This window comes from Sebastes umbrosus, chromosome 12 (assembly GCF_015220745.1).
Source record: "Sebastes umbrosus isolate fSebUmb1 chromosome 12, fSebUmb1.pri, whole genome shotgun sequence".
Lineage (NCBI taxonomy): Eukaryota > Metazoa > Chordata > Actinopteri > Perciformes > Sebastidae > Sebastes > Sebastes umbrosus.
In genome coordinates, this window is record NC_051280.1 from 5,749,641 (window position 1) to 5,774,283 (window position 24,643).

Below are 24,643 nucleotides of genomic sequence, written 5' to 3' on the forward strand. Positions count from 1 at the left end.
TTTTGGTACTGGTCCAGGGCAGCAAGAGGGGGGAGAGAGGAGAAAGACAGGTTACATAAAAAAAATATTTATCTTAAAAGGGCACAAAAAAGGTTTTTTTTCAATAAATAGATAAATAATAATAAGTTTAAATAGTAAGGGGAGCAGGGTCGTTTAAAACAAAAAGTACAATTCCTGAGCCTCCGGCTGCATGACGACTTCACTCAGAGCAGGTGTCCCCCCCCCCTCCATGTTAGCCGATGTGACATGGGTCAAAATAAAAAGTCAAGGTACACCTCAAATACATTTTTATCATCTTTAAAACCCAAAGATGGTTTCTGTCATTTTAGGTAGTTTTTTATCACGCTGATGTTTCTTCAAGTGTTCATTTCTCTGATCAGTTTGGTTTTAATTAGTTATTTGATGCTATAAAAAGGGGCTGAGACGTCATGATTGACAGCTGTGATTGACAGCTGCTCTGAGTGAAGTAATCACGCAGCCCGGAGGCTCTGAATTGTACGTGAGAGAAGATGTAACTTAAAGCTGAAGTAGGTGAGTTTGGAGCAAATATGATTAAAAAAAGTTATTTTTATAAAACGGTCGCTATATCCTGATAGTAGTGCATGAAACATGAAAAAAATCATGTGTCTCTCTGTCCTCAGGTGTCCTCCGGTGCTCCTTACGGCATCTGCAAGATTTCAAAGACTGGAGGAAAACAAGCAGTTAGAGCTGATCTGAGGTCTGCTGTCTATCTGCTGTCTATGAGAGCCGGCTGTCAATCACTCGTGAACTCCGACCAAACGGTCAAACTAGGCAGCGCTGATCAAATATGAATCAATATTATGTTACGTTAATGCCTATTTCTTTCCTCAAATGTTTTCAGAATCATCTTGTAGTGCATGGTTTAGCTGTAAAATGACAAAGTTTGTGACGCTGTCGCCATTGTGAAATCTGGTGAAGGAACGCCAAGTTCCGGTCACATGACCGGAGCACAGCCAATAGGAACGCTCTCTCTCTCTGAAAAGACCTGGCACTGGTCAAAGATTTTTTAAAGCCTGAAAACAGAGCCATGAGGAGCTGCAGAAGTCTAGTTTTCTCTCAGAACACTTGAATTACAATATGCTGAAAGGTTATTATGGGATTTTTGTCCAATGATGCCAAAAATATACTGCCTACTGCCGCTTTAATGTAAGCCACTTAAACCAGCTGGATCAATTCCTCTTGACCAGCCATTCTCCTCATCTGCTCCAGATTCTCCTTCATCTTCACTTTACAGAATAAGTGCAGGGCTTCTTCTGTGCTGGATCCATGACTTGATGCCGGTTTTGAAAAGCAAAAATAAAATAAAAAAGTTGCATAATCAACAGCTGTTCCAGCGTCTCTCCGTGCGTCCCCTGCGCAGCAGCTGCTTTCCTCGTTTTTTCCTTCTCTCTCACTCTCAAGTGCGCCAATGATAATTTACACATCATTGATTAGACTCACTGTAATAACTACTCGTCATTTCGGTTCCTACCAAAACAGCACGGACCTACCAGCTACTACAATGAGGTGAATGCCCTGTTATAACATTAAACGCACGTCCTGCCTGGTTTGGCAACAGCTCCGCAGCCGTGCAGCCAAAACAGAGAGACTGAGACAGAGTATTCTTTCCCAAGGCCATCAGGACTGTGAACTCTGACCTCACCAGGACGGACCACCAAGCGCCACACGCTGCCCCTCTTACCCACACACGTTCATACACACACACACACACACACACACACACGCACACACACACACACACAAACACACACACATACACATACATAGGGCTACATACAGAGAATTTACATACACTTATTATTATTCTACTCACACTTATATTTATATTCCATATTGTATATAGCCTCCTCCTACTGTAAAATAATGCCATTGTCCCTTTAATTTTTGATTACATTTCAAATATACTTGTGTAGTTGTTGTTGTTGTTTTACACAATCTTGTGAGCACTGCAACTTTGAATTTCACTGCACATCCTGTATGAGTACGTGACAAAGAAAACTCTTGAATCTTGAATCTTGAAATCTTGAATCCTCTGAGCTCTCTACTCTTGGCACACATCCAGCACGGCCTCTGCTTCCAATGGAGAAAACATGGTAAAGGTCCCTCTAGGGTGCCCTTCCAGTGGAGAAAACATGATAAAGTGCCCGCAAGGATGCCCTTCCAGTGGAGAAAATGTAATAAAATCCCCTCTAGGATACTCTTGCAGTGGAGAAAACATGATAAAGGTCCGTCTAGGTTGCCCTCCCAGTGGAGAAAACATGATAAAGGTCCGTCTAGGTTGCCCTCCCAGTGGAGAAAACATGATAAAGGTCCGTCTAGGTTGCCCTCCCAGTGGAGAAAACATGATAAAGGTCCGTCTAGGTTGCCCTCCCAGTGGAGAAAACATGATAAAGTGCCCGCAAGGATGCCCTTCCAGTGGAGAAAATGTAATAAATCCCCTCTAGGATACTCTCCCAGTGGAGAAAACATGATAAAGTGCCCTCTAGGTTGCCCTCCCAGTGGAGAAAACATATAAAGTTCCCTGAAAAATGTGATGCAGTGCCATACAGGCTGCCCTGCACGCTGATGCCCCACTGCTTGCCGTTGGTGTTTTTTTTTAACTGTAATTCTGACAATACAAACCGTATTTCAGTCCAAACCACCAAACAAGAGTCCATGATGTATCCAAAAACTGAGTGAGGTAATGAGAGGATTCTTTAGCTGGAGACAAAATCTTCTTTTGTTGCATGTCCCAGATAGTATTCATTCAGTTTGAGTATTAAGTATTAGACAGGCCAGCTCTTCAAGAAGAGCTCGTTTAGAAAACACCGGGCACCAAAAGACCAAGGAGAAATGTTTTAGCAAAAGGTTGTTATTCAGAAAGGTTCCATAGGATGGCAGTAGCAGTCCAGCTGACGGACTATCCACACTAACTGCTCCATCTCCTCATCTGTTGTCAGTCACCAGGGATCACAGTATGTTTTACGTACCTCATGATGAGGAACACTTGAGCTCTGAAATAAAGCTCCGTTCTCCATTACACAGAAGCTACCTACTACAGAGCCGCATTACTAATGGTTTTAATAGTCTCTCATTATCCGTGCATGGTGCCACTCACGAGCCAATTTACCAAATAAACTCTCTTCTGCAGTACCAGGTGGAGTTCTAACACTCCTTTCTTTAACACCGGAACCATCACATATACAAGTTTATCGGCTGCTCCACTTTTGAGCAAATGTCTGTCGGCGTCCAAAACAGTTTGCCATTTTCCTCTCTGGTGTAGCAACAAACCTCCGTATGAAGCATTTGATCTGGAGGACATTGACATTTATTTTTTAAGTTCTTTTTTGAACAGATCAATTTGTGAAATGTCTGCATTGTCCCGCGATGTGATCTCATCCCTATACATGTCATATTTTGCCGCTTGGGAAAATAGTATTGTGATGAGATTAGCATCACGTATAAACAATAAAAACTGTTCATCCATGGAGAAAGAGGAGCCGAGTGGATCAATCTGTCACTTCCAGATTTCACTGAAACAACGGCAGAGTGTTTCTATACTCTTTCTTTTAGTAGTGTGATGGCGTGCAGGATGTCTAAACACAATGGCTGTCAAAAGGATGTTGTGTAACGTTTCAATCATAGAGAGCCTGTGGAGCCTGCAGTGGTGTGTGTGTGTGTCTGATGGAACAGCTCAGTAACTGACTAAGAGCATCTTTCAGTTGAGTGTTGAAGTGCTCACGATTTGCACTGTAAACTCGTGTACCATGAAACTTACCAGAGCGCAGGCCTTTCACTGCTATTAACCATTACCATGCTGTTTGATAGGTCCTTGTGTTAAACCTACAAATACACACACACCTTTATGAGTTAAAGTGGCAGAAGGCAGTATATTTTTGGTATCATTGGGCAAAAATGCCATAATAATCTTTTAGCATATTGTAATTCAAGTGTTGAAAGTGTGAAAACTAGACTTCTGCACCTCCTCATGGCTGTTTTCAGGCTCTAGAAAATCTAGTCTGTGACGGAGAGACTTTGACCCACTGCAGCTTTAATAAGAATGGGCCATTTGTTTTGATCGTTTGTGAGAAAAGGGGGCAGGAAGCTGCGAGGCAAATGTGGTGAACCTCTGCTAGAGCTTCACAGGCCATGTCCTTCTAAGGAAGAAACTCACAACATGAAGACGTGTAGTGCAGATTCACCTTCTAATCTCAACACTGTCCTAAAGGATAACTTTGGTATTTTTCAACCTGGACCCTATGTTCCCATGTTAATGTGTCTAAGTGACTAATGGGGACAACAGTTACTGAAGTTGGTTCAGTATTGAGGGAGAACGCTGTAATCAGCAGCCGCTTAACAAGCTGCGAGGGCAAGTGAGCAGCGTCAAAGTAACGTTACGTCCACTAAAAGTTCTTGTTTTTGCCACTGACAGTCTCAGATTGTTATTATAATCTGTTTGTTATTGTGTCCTAGTCCCGCTCAAGGAGAAGTCTTGTCGTGAAATGTGAATATCCGTATAATAAAGCTCATGAACCTAAAGATGGTAATACACATTTTTGCTTTGTTCAAAAATCACATTCACACTAACTCTGTTTTGACGCATGTTACTTATTCAGTCACTTCATGCTCATCTCCTGAGATTAAAACAAGCCTGTAAACTGCTGTTATGTGTTGCATGGCAGGGTTTGCCTAACCACTTAACGGTTTGTTCTGCAGAACAAACTGACTTTAACAGCCTTAAATATAGTCAGAACCTGTTCTTAATTCTTTATCCAAAAACATCCAGGCTAACTATCTCATTCTATCAGTATATGCTGTAATGTATCGTGTACGATATGATTCAGTTCAGTCATTTTGAGTTAATTTAGCGGAAGATAGAACCAACCTAGTTTCACATCAAAATGTGTATATGGTCCACAGCACGATAGTGGGTTGGATAGAACCCAGGGTCTGTGTAATGCTATATAGTCTTAATAGTTGTATAATAATAGTCTTAACTTTAGTGAAAAAGCTTAGAAAAAGGTCCTATTTATGAGTCATTGTTAGTATTAGCCTACTTGACTATAAAGGAAACTGACCATCAACAGTTATGTGTATGCATGTAGCCTATTCATTTATGTTTTAGCCTATTATTAGGAGAATATTAATGCATTAAAAAATGACCATCCCTTTGCCACCCAAGTTAAAAGTTCCTAGAACTGCCACTGTTCAAGCCCGCGGCTGGGGTTTGTGCCTTTTGTTGTGATCTCGCAGTATGGACTAATGATGATCAAAGGACAACTGAAATTGAATGAGAATCATTTATCATTGAAAACATTCATTAAATGCACCGCTAGGACTTCAAACTCATTTTTATAGAATTACTGTGTAAACGACATCATCAATGTTGACTGTGAAGAGGCAGACTGGAAACAGGAGAGAGAGAGAGAGAGGAGGGATGACGTACTCTGTAACCATTCAGCTACCAAGGCGCTCCGTAAACTCTTATAATTCATATCAGTTAATCAGTTAATTACATTTTGACCATACAAGACTTAGTAAGTATAATTAAGGTAATTCACTTCAGCCGAACACAGAAATAAAACATTTGAAATGTGAATTTATTGATCAGAGAGTTGAAACGGTTTCAGGTAGTTTCCACACTCAAACTGTGAGACAGCTCTGAAAACACAGTCCTGACATTCTTTTCTTTCTTTGGGACTCATTGAACTGTTTGCGTACAACAATTAAGGCAACAGGTGCATACTCTTTAATTACAATCCATTCGATATAGATATATCGGTAGTTAAGATGACTTTTACAGAAGTTGTGTTCAATATAAAAAACATCAACTACAAATGACATACATTCATATAATGGCAATCAGCTGCATATTACATATTAACAATAACACATTGTTCAATTAAAACAAAGTTAGATCTATGACAGATATGTACCCAGATATATGTATTATAATATTTATAATATCACCGTTACAGACTGAAGGTTGCGTGGTAGTAAATGTGCTTAATAAGTGTGACGATGGGACCGTTAATATGGAAATGAAGATATTTTGAGTGCAAAATAAAAGCGTATTACTTCAATGACTTCAAGTTAGGAATTTGCAAGCACAAGCACACGTGTCTGCCTGCTGAACATACCAGCAGCCGTGTTTCCATTCACATATTTCTATGCATATTTTGAAACATTGCGTTAGAAAAGCTGTATGGAAACGGCAAAATTCGATAAAACGTCAATTGTGAACTCGCTTGAGGAGCTTTTTTCCTAAACGGATTATGGAAACTCCTTTGCCGAATAAATTCTGACGTAGAGAAAATTTAACTCACATGACTGATCAGCTGTTTCTGCTGTCGCTGTATCTTCTCGGATATTCCCATAACACGCAAATACTTGTCTTGACCAATACTAGCTGACATGAAAGAACAATTCAAACTAATTCCTGAAGCTATCTCTCCATTTTTCTCTCGTAGATGGTTAGATGGTAAAGCCGACTTGTTTTGTTTCCGGTTCGCAACCAATACTTCTTCTTCTACTCTGTTTACTGGTAGATTACAGCCATGCGTAGCTTATAGCGCCAACTTCTGACCGACTATAGCTGAGCTCCAAACCAGTTGATGGAAACACAAAATTACTTCAAATTCGCTTGACAATTGGATGGAAACACGACTAGCGAGACCTATACTGTAATATAAGAGCTCCCTATGGCTTCTCTAACTACACTGAGACCATACTGTAACATTAAAGCACAGCTGGGGGTGTTGCGAGTAAACCATAGAGTAAATTACTTTGAAGCTTTTCAAATTAGCATTAGCTAGATGACCTGAAGTAACAAGAGGAATAAAAGAGTTAGCGGATGGAGCTGAAGTTCGCCTTACTGTAGATGAAAGGTGTGTTCATGTATTTGTGCTTATCTGGAGGCTTTCTTACTTCACTTCATGAATGTATGTATGGACACAAGGAGAAAAGCAGAGGGGTCCCCACTAGCTGTAGCACGCTAGCTACGCGGCTAGCTAACGTCTTAACAGTCAGTACATTTGTCGTTTGCGAATAAAGACAGACTTCAAAAACATTTCAATCTCAACACGAGGTGAAAAAAAGAGCTTTAAGTGGTCCAACCTTTACAAGGCGTGGGATATCTAAACCGTTTGAGCAGGGTTCACTGTTCCTGAGTAGAAAGACTTGGTTGTTAATGTGAAATGATTTAGACCGATAACACGCAGCAACAACAAAACTAAAAACCCCATCGAGATGATTATTATGGCTACATTCACAGAAGGGGAACGGTCATGTGCTCATTCAGTTCAATTCCTTTAAATCACCAGTTAAAATGTACAATGTACAGAAAGGACATTGACTTAGGGAGATTTGGAAAACATTACATTTGACTTTTGACCCACGCTTCCCAGTTTTTATGCAAGTTAATGTTTGACTTGGCTGTTTGTGGATGCTTAGGACTGATGATACATCATGACATCATCTGGATTGGTCCTCAACAAGTAGCAGTAGGCAAAAACACTGGCTAGCTTATTATTATTATATTCAATTACAAAATATAAGATTACATTTTAAACTTATTTCCATTTAAAAACGAGTACATTAAGGATAACAATGCTTAAAACATGGATTATACAGTGTGAGATATAGAGAGATTAACGGGCGTTCAATGTTTGTATTCAAGCACGAACCATTGAAATGAGTTAAAAGTGCTGCCCTAATCTGTATTATTAAGATTAAATTACGTGTTGATGGGTTAAATATCACCATGTCTTCTCACGTGTCAGTCATCCTTCACTTCTTATTCTCATCGCTCTTCACTCACTCCTGTTTTTTGGAGCGTCCCTTGAATGTGTCCATGAGGTTGAAGGCTCCCAGGTACTGGCCAAGCATAATTCCCTGCTTCATGGGGAGGATGCTGTGGAGAGAAACACAACAAGGAAATCAGATGGCCATTGAGACACTTTTGCCTGGTCCTTATGTCTGCAAAATATCACATTAGTTTAGGTGAGGAGTTGGGTTTAGATTCAAAAACAGCTTTAGATGTGAGAGAAGAAAAGAGAAGAAGCCTAGTCTGGTGTTGGGTTCAATTTATCTATAATATAATAATGCAGTACGGTCAGATCTGGCCTGTACTGTATCTCTCTTTTATCTTAAGGAGTCATTTTTTAAAATATATATTTAAAGTGGTTCCATTGTGCCTAATTATTCAAAACAATAAAATCACTTATAACTATTATGCAGATGACACCCACGTCTACATGTTCATTGAAAAGATCGGATGTGCCCAAACTTTCTGTGTGAAAGTGTGTTGAGACTGGATGCTAAAGAGCCGGTGGGATTGTAAAGTGTTAGCATGTTAGCGCTTACTTTTATACTTACTGTTATTAATTTCAAACTACCTCTTGAAGATGGGAGAAACTAAATATTTCACCTGTAAAAATCGGTTTTGAATTAAAAATTCCCAGTTCGGTAAGTCAGTTTGCTGACTTTGGAAAATGAAAGTGTCCTAACTGCCAGTTACGTTAGCTGGTCACTCAAGTGAGGCAGTGTACAGTACGTAAAAACGTAAACGCAACACTTTTGTTTTCGCTCCCATTTATCACAATAGAAACATCTGTCAGTGCAACACAATACAGTTCAACAGCAGCACGAACTGCAGGTACAGCCTCCAAAACTATCAGACGGTTGAATCAGCACGTCTCTAAAACTTTTTCAACACAAACTGAACAACAGAGGATCCATTACAGGCATGTCGTATTCGACTGTACTAATTTTAGCGAGGTGTACCTAATAAACTGGACACCGAGTGTATGTTCTCCATAGGTTTTAACTGTACCTTAGGCGCTTAGTACTTAGACGTTATCCTCACCATCATTTCGATTCTTTCATCACATATCTTTTTATCACTTCATCCTATGCTGCATTTCTTATTGATTTTATTTGATGTATTAAACTATAAAAAAAGAAATAACACAGCCTTTATGTGGTGGATATATTTCATTAGTAGTTCAATGATGCTCTTAGTCTAGACCATTAGCATCATTTGTTAGAAAGGTACAATTAGCTTCACCACAATAAACAGATATTGCTGTCATTATGCTAAGTTATGTTCCTGCAGAGTGACACATAATGACTGTTTACAGCGCGTAAATCAGCGGTGATAATGTGTCTACCTTTAACATCGTCATCAACGCTCTGACATAGTTTGACATCATTACACATTTGATTTAGTTCATCATACAAACACAGTATGATCATTTTGGTGTTGTCTGCAGGTCTGTGGATATAATGAATAAACCAACAAGTGAGAGAGAGAGAGAGAGAGAGAGAGAGAAAGAGAGAGAGAGAGAGAGAGAGAGAGAGAGAGAGAGAGAGAGAGAGAGAGAGAGAGAGAGAGAGAGAGGTAGATGGAAGGCAGAGGGTCCACATACCTGTCCCTTCCCTCCCTTCACAATTTGCCACAGCAACATTAATTCTAGGGCTGTACCGACTAGTTAGAAGCTTCGAAGCTTCATTCATAACGTTGACATTCAAATTCTAAATGGACATTTGAATGGTCTAATCATTCTGTTTAAAGCCAGTATTTCTGCACAATTGCAGATAAAGATCAGGCTACACTAATATTATTAGTATTTTACTATTTGTAATATTAGATTCTAGGGGTGTGAGGAAATATGGTGCCACGAAATACCGCAATATAAAAACGTGACGACATGCATCATCGAGACGAAAAACTGGATCGCGATATCAGGGAATCATAGTTACATCTAGTCATACAAGCACTGATCTGCTTTTCTCTCGTCTTTTTCAGTGCTTTGTTTGAACAGACGAGGGCGCTCTGAGGTCAGACGCCCCCACCGTCGTCTTGCTTTTTTTTTTACAGAAATAAAAAACCCATTTAGTTAATTTTTGCGGCATGTTATCAATAGATAGTCGGAGGACGGACGCCTCAATCTGAAAGTGAACGCATCTTAAGGAGTCAGCTCAGAGCGGCAGGCGTCATATTTCACACACACACACACACACACACACATGTTGACGAGAGAGAGTTAACAGACCCGAAAGATGGCAGAGGATTTGGTGTCGAAAGCAAACGCGCCTACAATATTACAATACAATACAGTATTTCAGATTTAAACCCAATGATATAAGGGAACCATAACGTTAATGAGGTAGCGTTAATCGCCACGAAGAGGACGGAAAGGTAAACATCAAAGTAAGAAAGCTACACATGTTGACCCGTCATCTTTTCTTGTAAAATGTCTGGTTTAACACTGGTGTTGTCACAAGTTTATTAACCGGTGGGAATATTTCCTCACCGTCACATTCCTAGTGCTGGTGTGGTTAGTGCATTTGCAGCTGATTTGCAGCCAGGCAATAAAGGAGGAGTCAGGTGAAATTACCATAGAAGTTGTGTAATGTTTTGCATTTTGTGACTTTTAAATAAAAGGCTACTTTTTTCAGTCATATATTTTCATTATTCAAGTTGTGTTAAAATGATTGTTATAATATCGCATCGTATCGTGAACCCAATATTGTGTACCGTATCGCATTGTGAGCTGAGTGAATCTTCACACCCCTGTTAGATTCCAGTGGTGGCTGCGTAGGATTCTTTCAGACCAATGTAATCCAAACATTTCCAATAACTCCAGAGTCCAAAAGTGAAGATGAATTGAAAAAAGATAGATGTAATCATTTAAAAAAACTCTCAACATGTTTTTATCTAACGAAATATTCCGCTTCAATCTGTATTTGTTGTCCCCCATTTAAACAGCAATGCACAAGTGCAGGCGCACCTGGCTTTTAAATGGAATGGGAGATGACACTCTTGCGCCCAAAACACACCTATGATTAATTAAGAGACTAAATACAACCCCTTTGCCCCCTTGTGCCTTACTTTGCGTCCAGATTATGCGCCGTTTAACTAGCAAAATTTCTGGAGTACCCCTTTAACAGCAGACAAACAGTCCAGGGGCCGATGGCTTTGTTAGTGTCAACAATCAGAATGAAGCTCCTCGTGGAGCAACGAATTTGTGCTAATGTTAAATCATTTGTTGGAGCTAGAATGATGCTTCCTGCATCTCTTCCTATATGAGCCCGTGCTAGCAGCTCTCAGATGACTAACAATGACTCTTTTGTCTTCGGAGAGGGAGCAGAGACAAGGCTGGATAATGCAACAACACATTATTAAAAGCTTCAACACAATGGCTTTTATGTAAAATGAACAGAGGTGACAGGCAAGGCACTATCTCCATTTGTGTGAGCTGTGTTCCACAGACGAAAAGCTTTCTAATAGAGAATAATGGCTCCGTCCTCAGACAAATGGACCAGAGAAAGAGAAAGAAAAAGATCAAGGACGGAAGACGTCTCCAGAATGCTCTCTGTTATCAAACGGAATGAAAGGGCAAAACAACTCGGCTGAAGCACCGAGGAGATGAAAGATATTACATGTTTTTAATCATTTGGGTCAAGTGATGGGAGCGGTTCACACTGCCATCCTTCTACTGGAGCCAATGCAGAGTCCGATGTGTTGCTTTATGGGAAATGTAGGCACCACGACTAAGCCTACCTGACTCATAAAAAGGCTGTGTTTATACTGACCTTCAGTCAATGGCGCATTTCTTATAAAATAAGGATGCTAATTTTGAAAAATGTTCTTAACTGATAACCGGTTTATCGCAAACCGATTATTGACCGTTAACCGACAAGATTTTTGTGTACCAGCTGCAGTGTATGAGTACAACAGACAACTGAGTCCCCAGTTCACCCGTCCGGGAGTGTTAACTTAGCAGCCACGGTGCTTCATGTAGTGTCGCGGACATGCAGCCACTTTCCCAGTAAAAGTCTCCACCGCACTTTTAGTTTAGTTTAGCAGGTTGTCAGCTGTGTGTCTGCCCGGCGTAACGACACTCTGTCTGCCCGGATTAACGATAGAGATTGTCCTACAAAACAGTGTGTGTGTTTGTGCTACGTTAGCATCTGTAGCTCTGCTGGTAGCTTTGTGCTCACCATTGTCACACACATACGGTCTGTCAGCGCGGCGTAACTTCAGCAAGTTTCCGACAGACCATGTGTGTGTGTGTGGCGTTCTAGCTGTGAACGTAGGTGTAGCAGACGGTGTGTGTACAGTTTATTTGTCGGTGAATAAATGCTACGAGGCTATGACTCCTCCGCTCAAGCGGGCTATAGATGGGAGCCAACTTCCTATATCTGTAATGCCGGCTAAGACTCTCTTAAAGTGGACCAGCTTTTCCCCTTTAAGTGACGGTTAAGATGCTTAATGTCGGTTAACGGTTAAATGGTTAATTATTACCATCCCTATTATAAAACCTACAATATGTTTACACAATCCCCAAACTGTGACTGATTGATCCGTGATCTGGCTTGCCGGACACAAACGCATTATTTGAAGCCTGAGAAGATGGATTGATCCAGCGATTCTCGCGTGATATTGCGACAGTGAAAGAATCCAGCCGCTATCTTATAATCTTCACGCGTGGCGTTGGCTTATAGTTTACGTTGTAAACTGTCTCAGTGACAAACAAAAATGAAAAGGCTCTGTCAATCAAAGCTTTGGGACAGAAAAAAGACGAGAGGAAGAGCAGGTACTGCCCACTGTGCCGGCAAGTCTGTAATCTTGGCATTGTACAATATCTGTGCTGCACCAAACATGAAGTTATTTTTAGGCAATTATTTCACAACTTTTATTATATACACCTCGGAAAAAAATGCGAAGGACCTCAGTGACTTCAGCGGTGGGTCCGGCCATGAGCACCGAGAGTAACTGACAATCGCTGATCAATCACTGGCATTGAGGTGCTCACGAAGTGGAACGGATGGGACCATTTGTCAGGCAATCAGAAGGCCTTTGTTCACGGTGGGTGTCAGAGGACTAGTAGGACCTGACGCACACATCTGCCGTGGAACTGTACAGGTCTAAAAGCTAAATGCATTCATGTCAGTCTAATGCCAGCACTTTGATGCAGGATGGAGGATGGCTGGACTTGATTGTGTAGTAAGAGTGGTGGGCTTCTTTACAACAAGGAGCCCTGATGTTGTAATAATAATACGCTTTTTTCTTGGAGCCAAATGACTGCAGAGGGGAACAGAAAGAATGAATCCGACCATGCAAATTAAAAACACTAAATCACATCAAACTAACTTGGACCTGGAACCTGGAAGCCACGCCAGCAACACCACAACACAGTAATTGTAGCATGGACATCTAATACCGGCACATCCCTCTAACAGACAGAATATTCAAGTTCAAGTTTCAAGTTTAGTTTATGTGTAGAACACATATAAGACCTTATCCACCATACATCTATTACTTAGCAACTGACCAATACTACAGGTATACAACCAAGTTAGTATATAACCAATACAATCCATTTCCTAAAGATATCAGTGATAGCTTCACATAGTTTCACACTGCACATGTGTTACTCTTCCCCCTCCCAGCTATCTGGCAAAGCTCCAACATCCAGGGAACACAACACCAACATACATGGGAAGATTAGTCCGTGCATTGCTTTCCATCTACAACCCTATTACTGTACATCCTTGCAAGAAGCTCTCTGACTAATCAATAATGCTCTAAAGCTGTCAGGTTCCTTCCACTTGAACTCCATTACTCTACTCTGTAAAACACAAGATAACCTCCTCTGGTCCTAAGTGGAAGAATTGAACCAGTTAAAATGCCTCCTCTTCCTCAGATAATTTTAGTCAAACCAAACCCCACTTGGTTTAAGTCTCTGGACTCAACTATTTCCAAATCTCACTGGAAAAACTACAAACTGAGAATTAAATCAACCACTCTATCAACCTTAAGGAGGACTCCAGGATCCACATTTCTATAACCTACTTTCTTGCACACAAATCTAGTATGTCTTCATATGCATGAACCTGACCCCTCTCTGAACTCCTAATCTAATGTTAATAGTTTTGTCACAATTTCAATTCAAAATAGAAAAATTTGGGACATGGAAAATGTCAGGGCATAAACCAATGATATGTTGATCTTAACAAGTCAAGACTGAATAGTCTAACAATGGCATAGCAGTTAGTGCTAAAAATGAGGAGCTGGGGATCAAACCGCCAACCTTCCGATTGGTGGACGACCCGCTCTACCTCTGAGCCACAGCAGCCCAACATAGTGAGGAGAAGACCGCAAGAGCTGGTACACCCATTGACGGGCTGATGAACACCACCATTCATAAGATTTGTATTATTAAGCTGACGTATACCTGCATAGTATCTTAATTACTCCAAAAATAAAGTGACTAAAAATGGCAACCACATTTTCAGTTTCTGGAACCAAGAGGTGACGCATGGTTCCAGCCTGGCAACCACATTTAAGAGGTAGTGTTGAGCCCTGTTGTGTATCAGACAGATTGATAAACAGACCTGAGACCTGCAGCAATACAACAGGTGCCTTCCACACCCGATTAGAGCGAGATCCAGTTTTGGTTGCCGTGAACTGAGTGGACCTGTGAAGACCTCCAGTCCCCAGTACAGGTAAAGCTCCAAAAACACTGGATCCTTGCATTCCAACACACAGGCTATTCAGGATCCACCAGTGTCATGGCTATGCTGTTGGTACATTTAAAACAAGGGAACCTAAAGCTGTTCTATTGACAGCCTATGTTCAAAAGGGCCATTTTACAGGGATGAACGGGGATAAACACCCCATTTATGCATACGCCTGCACATAAAACAGCAAGGTAGGTGGTGTGTACTTGTAAATGTTGTGTTCAACATCAGCTAGAAACCAGCTCCTGACAGGAACATTATCATGCTTCATAAGTTGTATCTAGCCGGATGCTTGTGCCCACTGCCATAAAGACACCCAGTGTCTCCATAAAACTGACATTCTGTGATGGCTGTATAAACGGCAGCTTGAGGCCTGTGTTTTGTTCGACTGAAGGTCATAAACACTCAGTAGATGTAGAGCAGTCGGCTGATTTACTTCTTATATTATGTTTCTGTTGTTTCTGCTCCCCGTTTGTCCAGTCTGAACCCAGTCGAGCTCTGCATTTGGAGACATTTGAAAATGTATCACCTTAGATGTGCTCTGGGTGTGCAGCAATTTTGCTCCCACATCTCTGAATCCATCCCTTGTTTTATTGAGCCATTTGTCAACTATTCTGGGGGAAACATGCAGGTAGAAAATGTAATGTTTGTCTTCCTGCAATGAGGTGAAACGCTTCAGAGAACTGGCTGTCAGACAACATTGCGATAAGCTGCTGTCAGAACTGCTGGCGTCTGACTGATACTGGCACGGTACCAGCCTGCCTGGACTGTGAAGCTCTTCAGATTTATTTCTTAAATAAATCTTTTAAGTGTTTCACAGGAATGCCACAACTAGGGCAACTAGGGGTGCTACTAACGTTATGACCCAAGCATTGGAGAATCCACACCGTTATTTACAACTCTGTACGGACACAGTTATTACCTCCGCCATGTCCAAAGGCCTAGGAAGGAGGTTATGTTTTCACCGGCGTTGGTTTGTTGGTTTGTTGGTTTGTTTGTCCGTTTGTCCGTTTGGACGATAACTCGATAAGTCTGTGATGGATTTGAATAACTTTTTTTAGAGTGGTGGGGTGTGGCAAAATGAACAATCCATTCAATTTTGGTGGCGATCCGGATCATGATCCGGCTTTGGGAATTTTTTTTAATAACTCCGCTCAGCCTGTGCATTAACACCACAGGCCACCACAGGGGGGCCGGCGACGTACAGGAAACCTGCCTTGGCGGAGGTCTGCGCTCTCCGAGTGCACTTCTAGTTTGAAATGGAATAAGCTCCAAGATATTTTCTTCACCTAATCAGAGTTGGCTGCAAGTTTTGTTAAGTGCTACAGTGTGCGCTGGTTGGCCGGCTCTTTTGCTAGTGTTGAAGTTCAGTGCTCCACTTCAATGTAAACCCTCATATGTTATAGTATTCCTAAAATACTTCACCTTAATCTTACAGCACTGGCCTATTGTATGAGTCCACATAAAGAAAAGACGCCTTAATGTTATTAAAGGGGATGTGCACCAATTTTACACATCAATCGTAAGGTCAGCGGTTCGATGGATAGAATTACCGCCTCGTGGTTGTCTGCCTCCGCCGACCAGTCAAGCTGCAGTTTACATCCATGTCTGTTAAAATTGTCATCACTTTATCCTGTTATAAATGTGTGAGAAATTGTCATAATTAGCATATGAATTCTTGAGTTATGGGCAAAAACGTGTTTGGTGAGGTCACAGTGACCTTTGACCACCAAAATGGAATCACTTCATCCTTGAGTCGAAGTGGACGTTTATCACGTTAATGAGAACGGATGTATTAAAGGACAATCCTGAAAACTTAATTATAATAAAATGTAGTATAAAGCCTTTTGTGTCTCCAAAGGGAGCTGCATGAAATCTGATAAATTGCTTTCAGTGATGTCACCTGAGTCAGCGTCAGTTGGGTCTGAAGACTAAAGTTTAGAAGATTAAAGAAATGTGGAGTTAGAAAGCAGTGATCTTCCAGACCTGTCGCCCGCTGCTCATGTCTGCTGCAGGCTAGAGGCTCCAGGATACATTAGCCACTAAGAGCATAGCACACCCACATCTTCAACCCAACTCTCAGCAGTGTCGAGTTGCATTGTGGGTAATGTAGGCAGCAGGTTTTGACATGGAAGAAAAAAATGCACCAAATGAAAAAGATGCTATCTACGGTACTGTCCATCATGAGTCAGGCAATCTTATAGGAGATCAATGCTAAAACTGTGGAAAACTTTTTTTAATGATGTCAAAGAACCAATTTTGTTAATCTGTGAATCAGTTCAGAGCAGTAGAAGATAAGCCACGGAAAGATCATGTTTGATGGAGAATGAAGGTGAGATCTTGGGGAGCACATTGGGGTCCCATAACAAAATCATATAATGTAGAGATTTTTGTGGACTAGTGTTTTTTTTAACTCTCAAAGCTGGTCTACCAGGGGGGCCAGAAGCCCCAAGTTCACTGTTCCGTCAACATAGCGGGGGCAAACCATAATGTAATTAATAACGCACAAAATCTGTGAATTCACACAAATGCAGAGCCTCTTATTCACAGCGGTTAAGGATGCTGCCGTTACCTTTACAGCCACTGGCACCAGCCCAAAGTTCCACATCCATTCGAGATAAAGTTTCCAGTCCCATATGCTTTCCTTGATTGATCCATTTAAACATATATCAACTGTATTGTTCTGCCCAGCACCCAATGCTTTCCCCTCATGTCTCCCCTCATATAGGGAGTTTTTCCACACATGCCAAGATTGTTCTGTTATTTATATTTTATCCTTAGTTTGGATCTAGGTAGGTTGCTTTTAATTTGTCTCCTTTCTCTGTTTTATGTCCCCTCTATAAAGCCCCTGCTTGTGATGAAATATCTTCAAAATAAATTACACCTAAATGTGTGAAAGGATAATGAGGTAAACAAATGGAGGACATTTAATGAAAAATAGACTAAAGGGAAATGCTTTTAAAGTGAAAATTGAAAAAAAGGGTCCTCCACACTGACCCAACACGCCCAGTGAATCACTACACACCAACAAAGTCAAATTAAAGGTCCTGATATGGCCTCAGGTCACATTTCCTCATTTACCCACACTGCCTACGCGCAGTCGTGCCATAACTGAGCTCGTGGTCGTTTTGAAAGCAGGATGTGGGATTTATCAGTTTTGTAGTGATGCTTGAGAATGTGAGTCAACGTCAGCAGGCAGACACAGTGTCAACAGGCGGATTCACCGCACTGTGAGGAGTGCAAAGCAAAGACTATAGAAACGGAATGGCGCTGGAGAAAGACTTTACTCAGATGATGACCTCAAAAGCCTGTTTTTCTGAACACAACATCCCCTTAATATGTAACTGCAGAGGAATGACTTTGATAACTGTAACCTGTCTATAATATGTTGACATGCTACGAGGCTATATGTGAAATGTGCTATTGATCACTAATGGAGGCAAGTATCTTTGCTCTACTCCTGATGTTTTGTTCACTTTAAAAACTTTAAAGGGAAGGCTGTGAGACCTTTAGTGTGGAAATTCTGCTCTATACTGATGGGAGTGGCGCCGTGGAAACGGACGTTATACTGAATTTATTGAGACAACACGTAAACATGGAGGAATATCCATCACCAAGACAGCGAGACAATGGCTCTTGTTCCTCTGCAGGCTGAGGAGGTTCAACATGGACTCCAGGATACTCTTCAACTTCTACAGGTGCGCCATCGAGAGTATCCGGACCGGCTGCAGGTACGGCAGTTGCACCGCCCTCAAAACTGCACAGCACATCACCAGGACGGAGCTGCCATCCATGGAGGACCTCTACACCCAGAGGTGTAGGAAGAAGGCCAACAGGATTATTAAAGACCCCAACCACCCCAGCCAATCTGGCTGGCTGGCGTTACTGTAGCATCTGGTCCCTCACCACCAGGCTCAGGGACAGCTTCATCCCACTGGCCGTAAGACCATTGTTGGAGGGAGACTGAGACCCAAGATTTGCATTGACAACAACTGCTTCTGTAATAGTTGTGCATACGATAACAAATAACTTGAGAGTGAGATCTCAGTTTGCTTTAACTGGGTCACTAGTATAAGTCTCTCCCAAATAAAGGCTTGCTGTAGTTCTCTCGGCCACTGAGGGAGCACCACTTGATCAACATTTAATTGCACCTTTATGGATATCAAATGATATTGATTTTACATACAGTCTATACATAATGGATAAACGCATGAAGTTTAATAGTTTAAGTGGGCTCCAACAGTCTGTGAAACTCAAGGAGGAGAATATAAAGACAGCTTCACTACTTTCCTCATCAGATCCTCTACTTTCAGGAGAGGAGATCTACAGATCAGGTTCCCAGCTGCTTGCACTTTATATGGACCTTATTTCCAACTCATGTTGGGCCCAAATGTTATGACATCTGACTGCAGCCCCATCTGTATGATTCAGGGACGCTGTCATTAGAGGAAGCTGCAAACAACATCCAAAAAGATTTCAATGTTTTGCTCCCAATGAGGCCAGTGCTCTTACAGGATCATGGGATGATCATCATGGTGGTGGTGGAAGAGGCCAACTTAATGTAATCTTTGTTTAATGTAAGTAATGTAGTGTCTGATATATGTGATGATGGATATGTTTATAATAGGGCTGTCAATCAACTAAAATATGGAATTGCGATTATTCGCATAATTGTCCATAATTAATCCATATTAATCACACATTTTTTTATCTGTTCAAAATGTACCTTAAAGGGAGATTTGTCAAGTATTTAATACTCTTATCAACATGGGAGTGGGCAAATATGCTTGGTTTATGCAAATGTATGTATATATTTATGACTGGAAATCAATGAAGAACACAAAACAATGACAAATATTGTCCAGAAACCCTCACAGGTATGGCATTTAGAATAAAAAAATGCTCAAATCATAACATGTCAAACTGCAGCCCAACAGGCAACAACAGCTGTCAGTGTGTCAGTGTGCTGACTTGACTATGACTTGCCCCAAACTGCATGTGATTATCATAAAGTGGGCATGTCTGTAAAGGGGAGACTCGTGGGTACCCATAGAACCCATTTACATTCACATATCTGGAGGTCAGAGGTCAAGGGACCCCTTTGAAAACGGCCATGCCAGTTTTTCCTCGCCAAAATTTAGCGCAAGTTTGGAGCATTATTTAACCTCCATCCTGAAAAGCTAGTATGACATGGTTGGTACCGATGGATTCATTATGTTTTTTCTACTTTCATATGATGCCAGTATCTACACTCTAGCTTTCAAACAGAGCCCGCTACAACCACCGAAAAATCAATTGCAGTAAAGAAATTTGTGGCGTTAAAACGAATTTGCGTTAACGCGTTATTGCGTTAACTTTGACAGCTGTAATTTATAAATAATATATGTTTGATATTTAGAAATATGTTTTATGTCCTTTTTTCTATGTACTTTATTGAATTGTTAATTGTTTGTGGATGTTTTATCACGCTGAGGTATTGTTTTTTTTTTTTGGATGAACCACACCTGCCATCAGCTTGTTTGCCTATTGGTGTGCATGATGTATAAATATGGGTGTTGTTTCCACTTTTCAAACATTCTGACCTGACAAAGATCCAAGTAGGATTGAAACATAGTCATTATTAAACCTTTGTGGCATGGAGCGAGTGTGCAGGCGTTACATTTCACCTTACTGATGCCGTTTCTCCCCTGCACCTATGTGACATGCGTATAATTAATCTTCAAATAGTGTACGTTATAGAATAATAGAATCATTACAAAGTGAAGTGCACACAATAGTCACTTCAAATTATTCAAATGCTGAACGCACCAACAGAAAGCCTAAGTAACAGAAGTGCTACACCCACTTTATTACAAACACCATTCAGATTCATGACAAAATAAACCATCTTTATTAAACACTTTCAATATCTGCATTTGCAGGGGGACAATTGACCAAGTTACTCAATTGATACTGGATATGAAAAATAACATCCCATTATTCAATTGACACTCAATCAATAAAAAAACAAAACTGTACATAACTGTGTCAAGAACTCGTCTGCCGAGTCCTGATGACACATGACCTGGAGCTACTCTACAGATACTCACAATATGTGTGCTTTTAAATCCCTGAACAACATCATCAGAAACCTGCTGAGCACAAGCAAACAATACAACACCCTCTACATTACAAACCGGTTCACTTTAGTCTCCGGGTAACGGTGAGAGTTGTTTATGTCTCAATGAACACTCAACTGTCTGAGGTCAAAGAAAAAAGCTTGCCGTCAGCTCTGTTCTATAGGGCATTGTCCCCGTAAATCAATAATCCTTCGGAAACACTGTCCTCGGGCTGTGAGAGTGCAGTGTGCTAAAGCCACAACAACCATAATAACAGCAGTGTTCTCCACAGTCAAAGCACAGTAGTGCAAGAGGAAGTGCCCGTACAGTATTTGTGCTTTACCTTTACTTGGTGTATTATGCTTATTTCTTGTTATTTAAAATCTTAAGTCTCTCCATCTGGCAAGGACTGTATTAAATAAAGAAAGGGGAACTGAAAGGTACACACACACACACACAATATGACAAGCCATTTTAACATTTACTCAGTAGTGGTAATAGTAATTGTAGACATCAACAATTGCTTTTTGACTAGTTAGAATTCCAAGCCGACATATCCGTAATGTAATTTTGACTAGTAGCGATTCTAATTAAAGATATCTACCAGTCAAAATGTTAATTAGTCAACTTTTACCATTGACATCTATTCAAATTCAATTACAGATTTCTATAATTAAACTTTGACAATTGCAATTCTAATTAAAGATATCTACAACTCAGTTCTCACTGGTCAAAATGTTAATTCTTGTTATTAAAAATGAATTTCTTAATAGAGGAAATGTTCATTGTAAATATCTGTAACTTAATAACAGCTAATCAACTTTTACCATTTTCTACCACCTTCTATTCAAATTCAATTACAGATATCTATAATTCAAGTTTGACGTGTTATAATTCCAAGCCAACGTATCAATGTAATTTTGACTAGCTGCAATTCTGATTAATGATATCTACAACTCAGTTCTCACTAGAACTGTTCTATTATCTAAAATTGCATTTCTGTAACTAGTGGAAATTATATTCATACTAGTAACAATTATGTATATTTGAGGTATCTATTCATTTTATAGCTAGTCAGAACTTAAGTTTAGACATCAAAAAACTAATTTCCACTTGTCAAAATGATGCAAGTACATATCTGAAATGAACATGGTAATTGGAGCTACATAACCAAAATGGGAAATTAAATTTCCAGTCACAATCCTTTTTTCAGCAATGTGCTAATTCAATTGTAGATATCTGGAATTATTATACTGCATGTGAAAATATATTTGTAGCATGTCAAAAATGTTTTACAGATATGCTATATTAACATTTTAACTCGTCACAATGACATTTTGACATGTGGAAATGGCATTACCACTAGTGAAAACTAAATCGCTACGAGTCGGCCCTACTGATTAAATGTTGAAAGGGCTTGCCATACACACAATCAACCTTTTCCCAATACCCCATTGTAGCCAATGAGGTGGCTGTAATAACCACTCTCAGAGAGGACTTGTGACTGTGTGCTAGTGCAATTTGTAGTGCCGACTGTTGTTAGCGTGGCAGTCTACTTGGACTGACATTCCCAGGTAAGAGCTGAGGCGGTAGGTCAGCTTCCACTGCAGAGCACTGAAGAGGATGATGGAGGGACAGGATGAGAAGATATTCAGCTCGGACTTTGCATTTTGTTCCACAGCTGCAGGCAGTGCATTTGAATTCATCAATACACAGGACCTCTGTCAGACCGACTGATAGCAGCAGACACACCTGGTACCTTCTATGTCCTGCTACTGATATAGCTGTTGATAGTTTTTCCTCAACATTAATTAAAAAAAAAAAAAATCATATTTCTCATACACCTCTAGAGGATTTCGGTTCCTGTTTGGCCTCTCTGTTTCATATCTTTTCACTTCATGATTAATGACCTGCTGATCTTTCCTTCTGGTATTGTTGGAAATTCAGAATATTTTATTTTATTTTGCTCTAAAACCAGAGCTCAGATCATTAATGGCATGCAAGGTGTGCAAACCAGCAGAGGCTGAAAGTGTTTCCAGAGACTACACCTGTAAAATCAGACAATTAGGAGTGTGCAGGGAACTAGAAAAACGCATCATCGACGACATTTATAATGTGTTTTAATTGTCTTATTCTTCAGTCTTGATGGAAACATTGAAACAACCACAGAGTGGATTGCCATGTAAGATACTACAGATATCCATGGTTCCCAGGGTAAGAAGCCTAATAACTAACTTTCCATCAATACCATATGTTTCTCTGAAGGCCCAGACACACTAACCCTGACATCAGAGAACTAGCGGCGATGAAGGCCGACCGTTGCGTCGCCTCACGTCACCTTTGTCTTGGCCGACAAGTTGCGCTTGAACAAAGACTACAGCCAACAGCCAGTTAGGACGTACTTTCTTTGCCTGTGTGAGAGGAAGTAACTCTCCACAACCAGCAGGCGGCGGTAGTCTGTATTCATCATTCAGACCGAGGACGGCGGATATACAAGCCGTCGTTATGATACGTACATGAAACAAAGCGGCGTTTGTCAACCATTTTAACACCACTCTCGCTCACCACTTAGCTTCATTCCAGATGTTCATGTCGCTGTCAAAATAGCCGTGTGTTGGAATGATCAGACGCGATGAAGATGAAAAATGAGAAGAGCCTTCTGTGTGTGTCCTCTTTACCCGTTGGCTTGCGTTCCTCACTTCAGTTTCTCGTGCACTGATTCGTTTAAGCTGAACAGCCAATCGGACCGATTGCTCTCACCGAAGAGCTCCGTCGCCGATTCAACATGCTGAATCTGCCGAAATAACTCTGACAAGGGCAGACTAGAGCCGAGGATGCGGGACACACCGCAAAAACTAGACCGACAGACGCTCACCGACGGCCCCAAACTGTCCGGCGGCCGACCGTCAGCTTGGTGTGTCAGGGCCCTTAACAGTTTAGGTTTCTTTACAGTGAACATTACAGTCTCACTGAGCTGCTAGTACAGCTCTAGACTAAACAAAGAAATTAATAAATCTACTTTTCTTTATGTACCCAGGACTCCTTTAAAAGCAACAGTGATACCGAATAGATTATCCTGGTGTACTAAAGTTGTTGTTCGTGTCTCGGCTGCTCCCGTTAGGGGTCGCCACAGCGGACTCATTGATCCGCACATTGATTTGGCGTAGGTTTTACGCCAGATGCCCTTCCTGACGCAACACCCCCTCAAGGGCATACATGTTTTGGTGGTGGTTGGAAACCGGAGGGACCTGGTGAACTAAAGTAACCCCATTTAAAAGTTGGTCAGAAATTACTGGTAACAAGTAACCAAACCACAATTAGAAATTTAGCTACAAATGTTGTCATACAACGGTGTTTACCAATTAGCAGTATAGTAAGCATCAGTTAGAAAAGAGGTCCAAATATCCACAAATACAATTATTTAATTTGCCAAGAGGACCAATCCCAAACATCATGACAGGATACACCAGATATGGTGGCGGTGTGGCGTATGGTGCATCTACAATAACAAACAGAAGCTTGTTGTTGTAGATAATTAATGCCACAGAGGTAACGGCTGAAATCAGCCCCTCTGTGACCCCTCTCAATAAAATCTGTACGCCGTGCACAGCGAAATGGAGTTCATGGGTAGGGCTGCCATTACAAGGCCAATTGTAACCAATGCCAATGCACAAAAACACATAACCTGGTGTAACCGACCCCTGGTCAATGGAAAAGGTCTGGATGAGTCATCCTCCAACAGGGAACATAGGCTATTGCCCGGTGTGATTTCACAATTTTCCCCTAAAAGAATTTCTCTATTAGCACCCGACAAGTGTTAATTTCATTATAACGAAAACTATGACAAAATATGTTCATCAACGACCTTTTTCCCCCCATGACTAAGACGAGACGATGACGTGGGACGGCAAAAGGTCATTGAACACCAACGGTGACGATATCAAACATGCAATATCCCTGATGAAAAAGATGAGACTAAAATGTAGTTTAAAAATAAAAACTTGACCAAAATCTCT

General features: G+C 40.9%; 1 protein-coding gene across 3 annotated transcripts in view; it reads right to left on the minus strand.

Moving 5' to 3' along the window:
- Positions 1 to 5,579: 5,579 nt before the first annotated feature.
- The window catches only part of LOC119498726 (epidermal retinol dehydrogenase 2-like), a 37,460-nt gene continuing 18,396 nt past the window's right edge, over positions 5,580 to 24,643 (minus strand). For 2 of the 3 annotated variants that reach the window (XM_037787773.1, XM_037787772.1), the window contains exon 7: positions 21,615 to 22,241. In XM_037787773.1, coding sequence (XP_037643701.1) covers positions 22,139 to 22,241 — 103 coding nt within the window. In that variant the 3' untranslated portion in view covers positions 21,615 to 22,138. Of the gene's footprint in view, positions 7,913 to 21,614; positions 22,242 to 24,643 lie in introns of those variants that run through there. The other variant, XM_037787774.1, reaches the window with a different exon arrangement.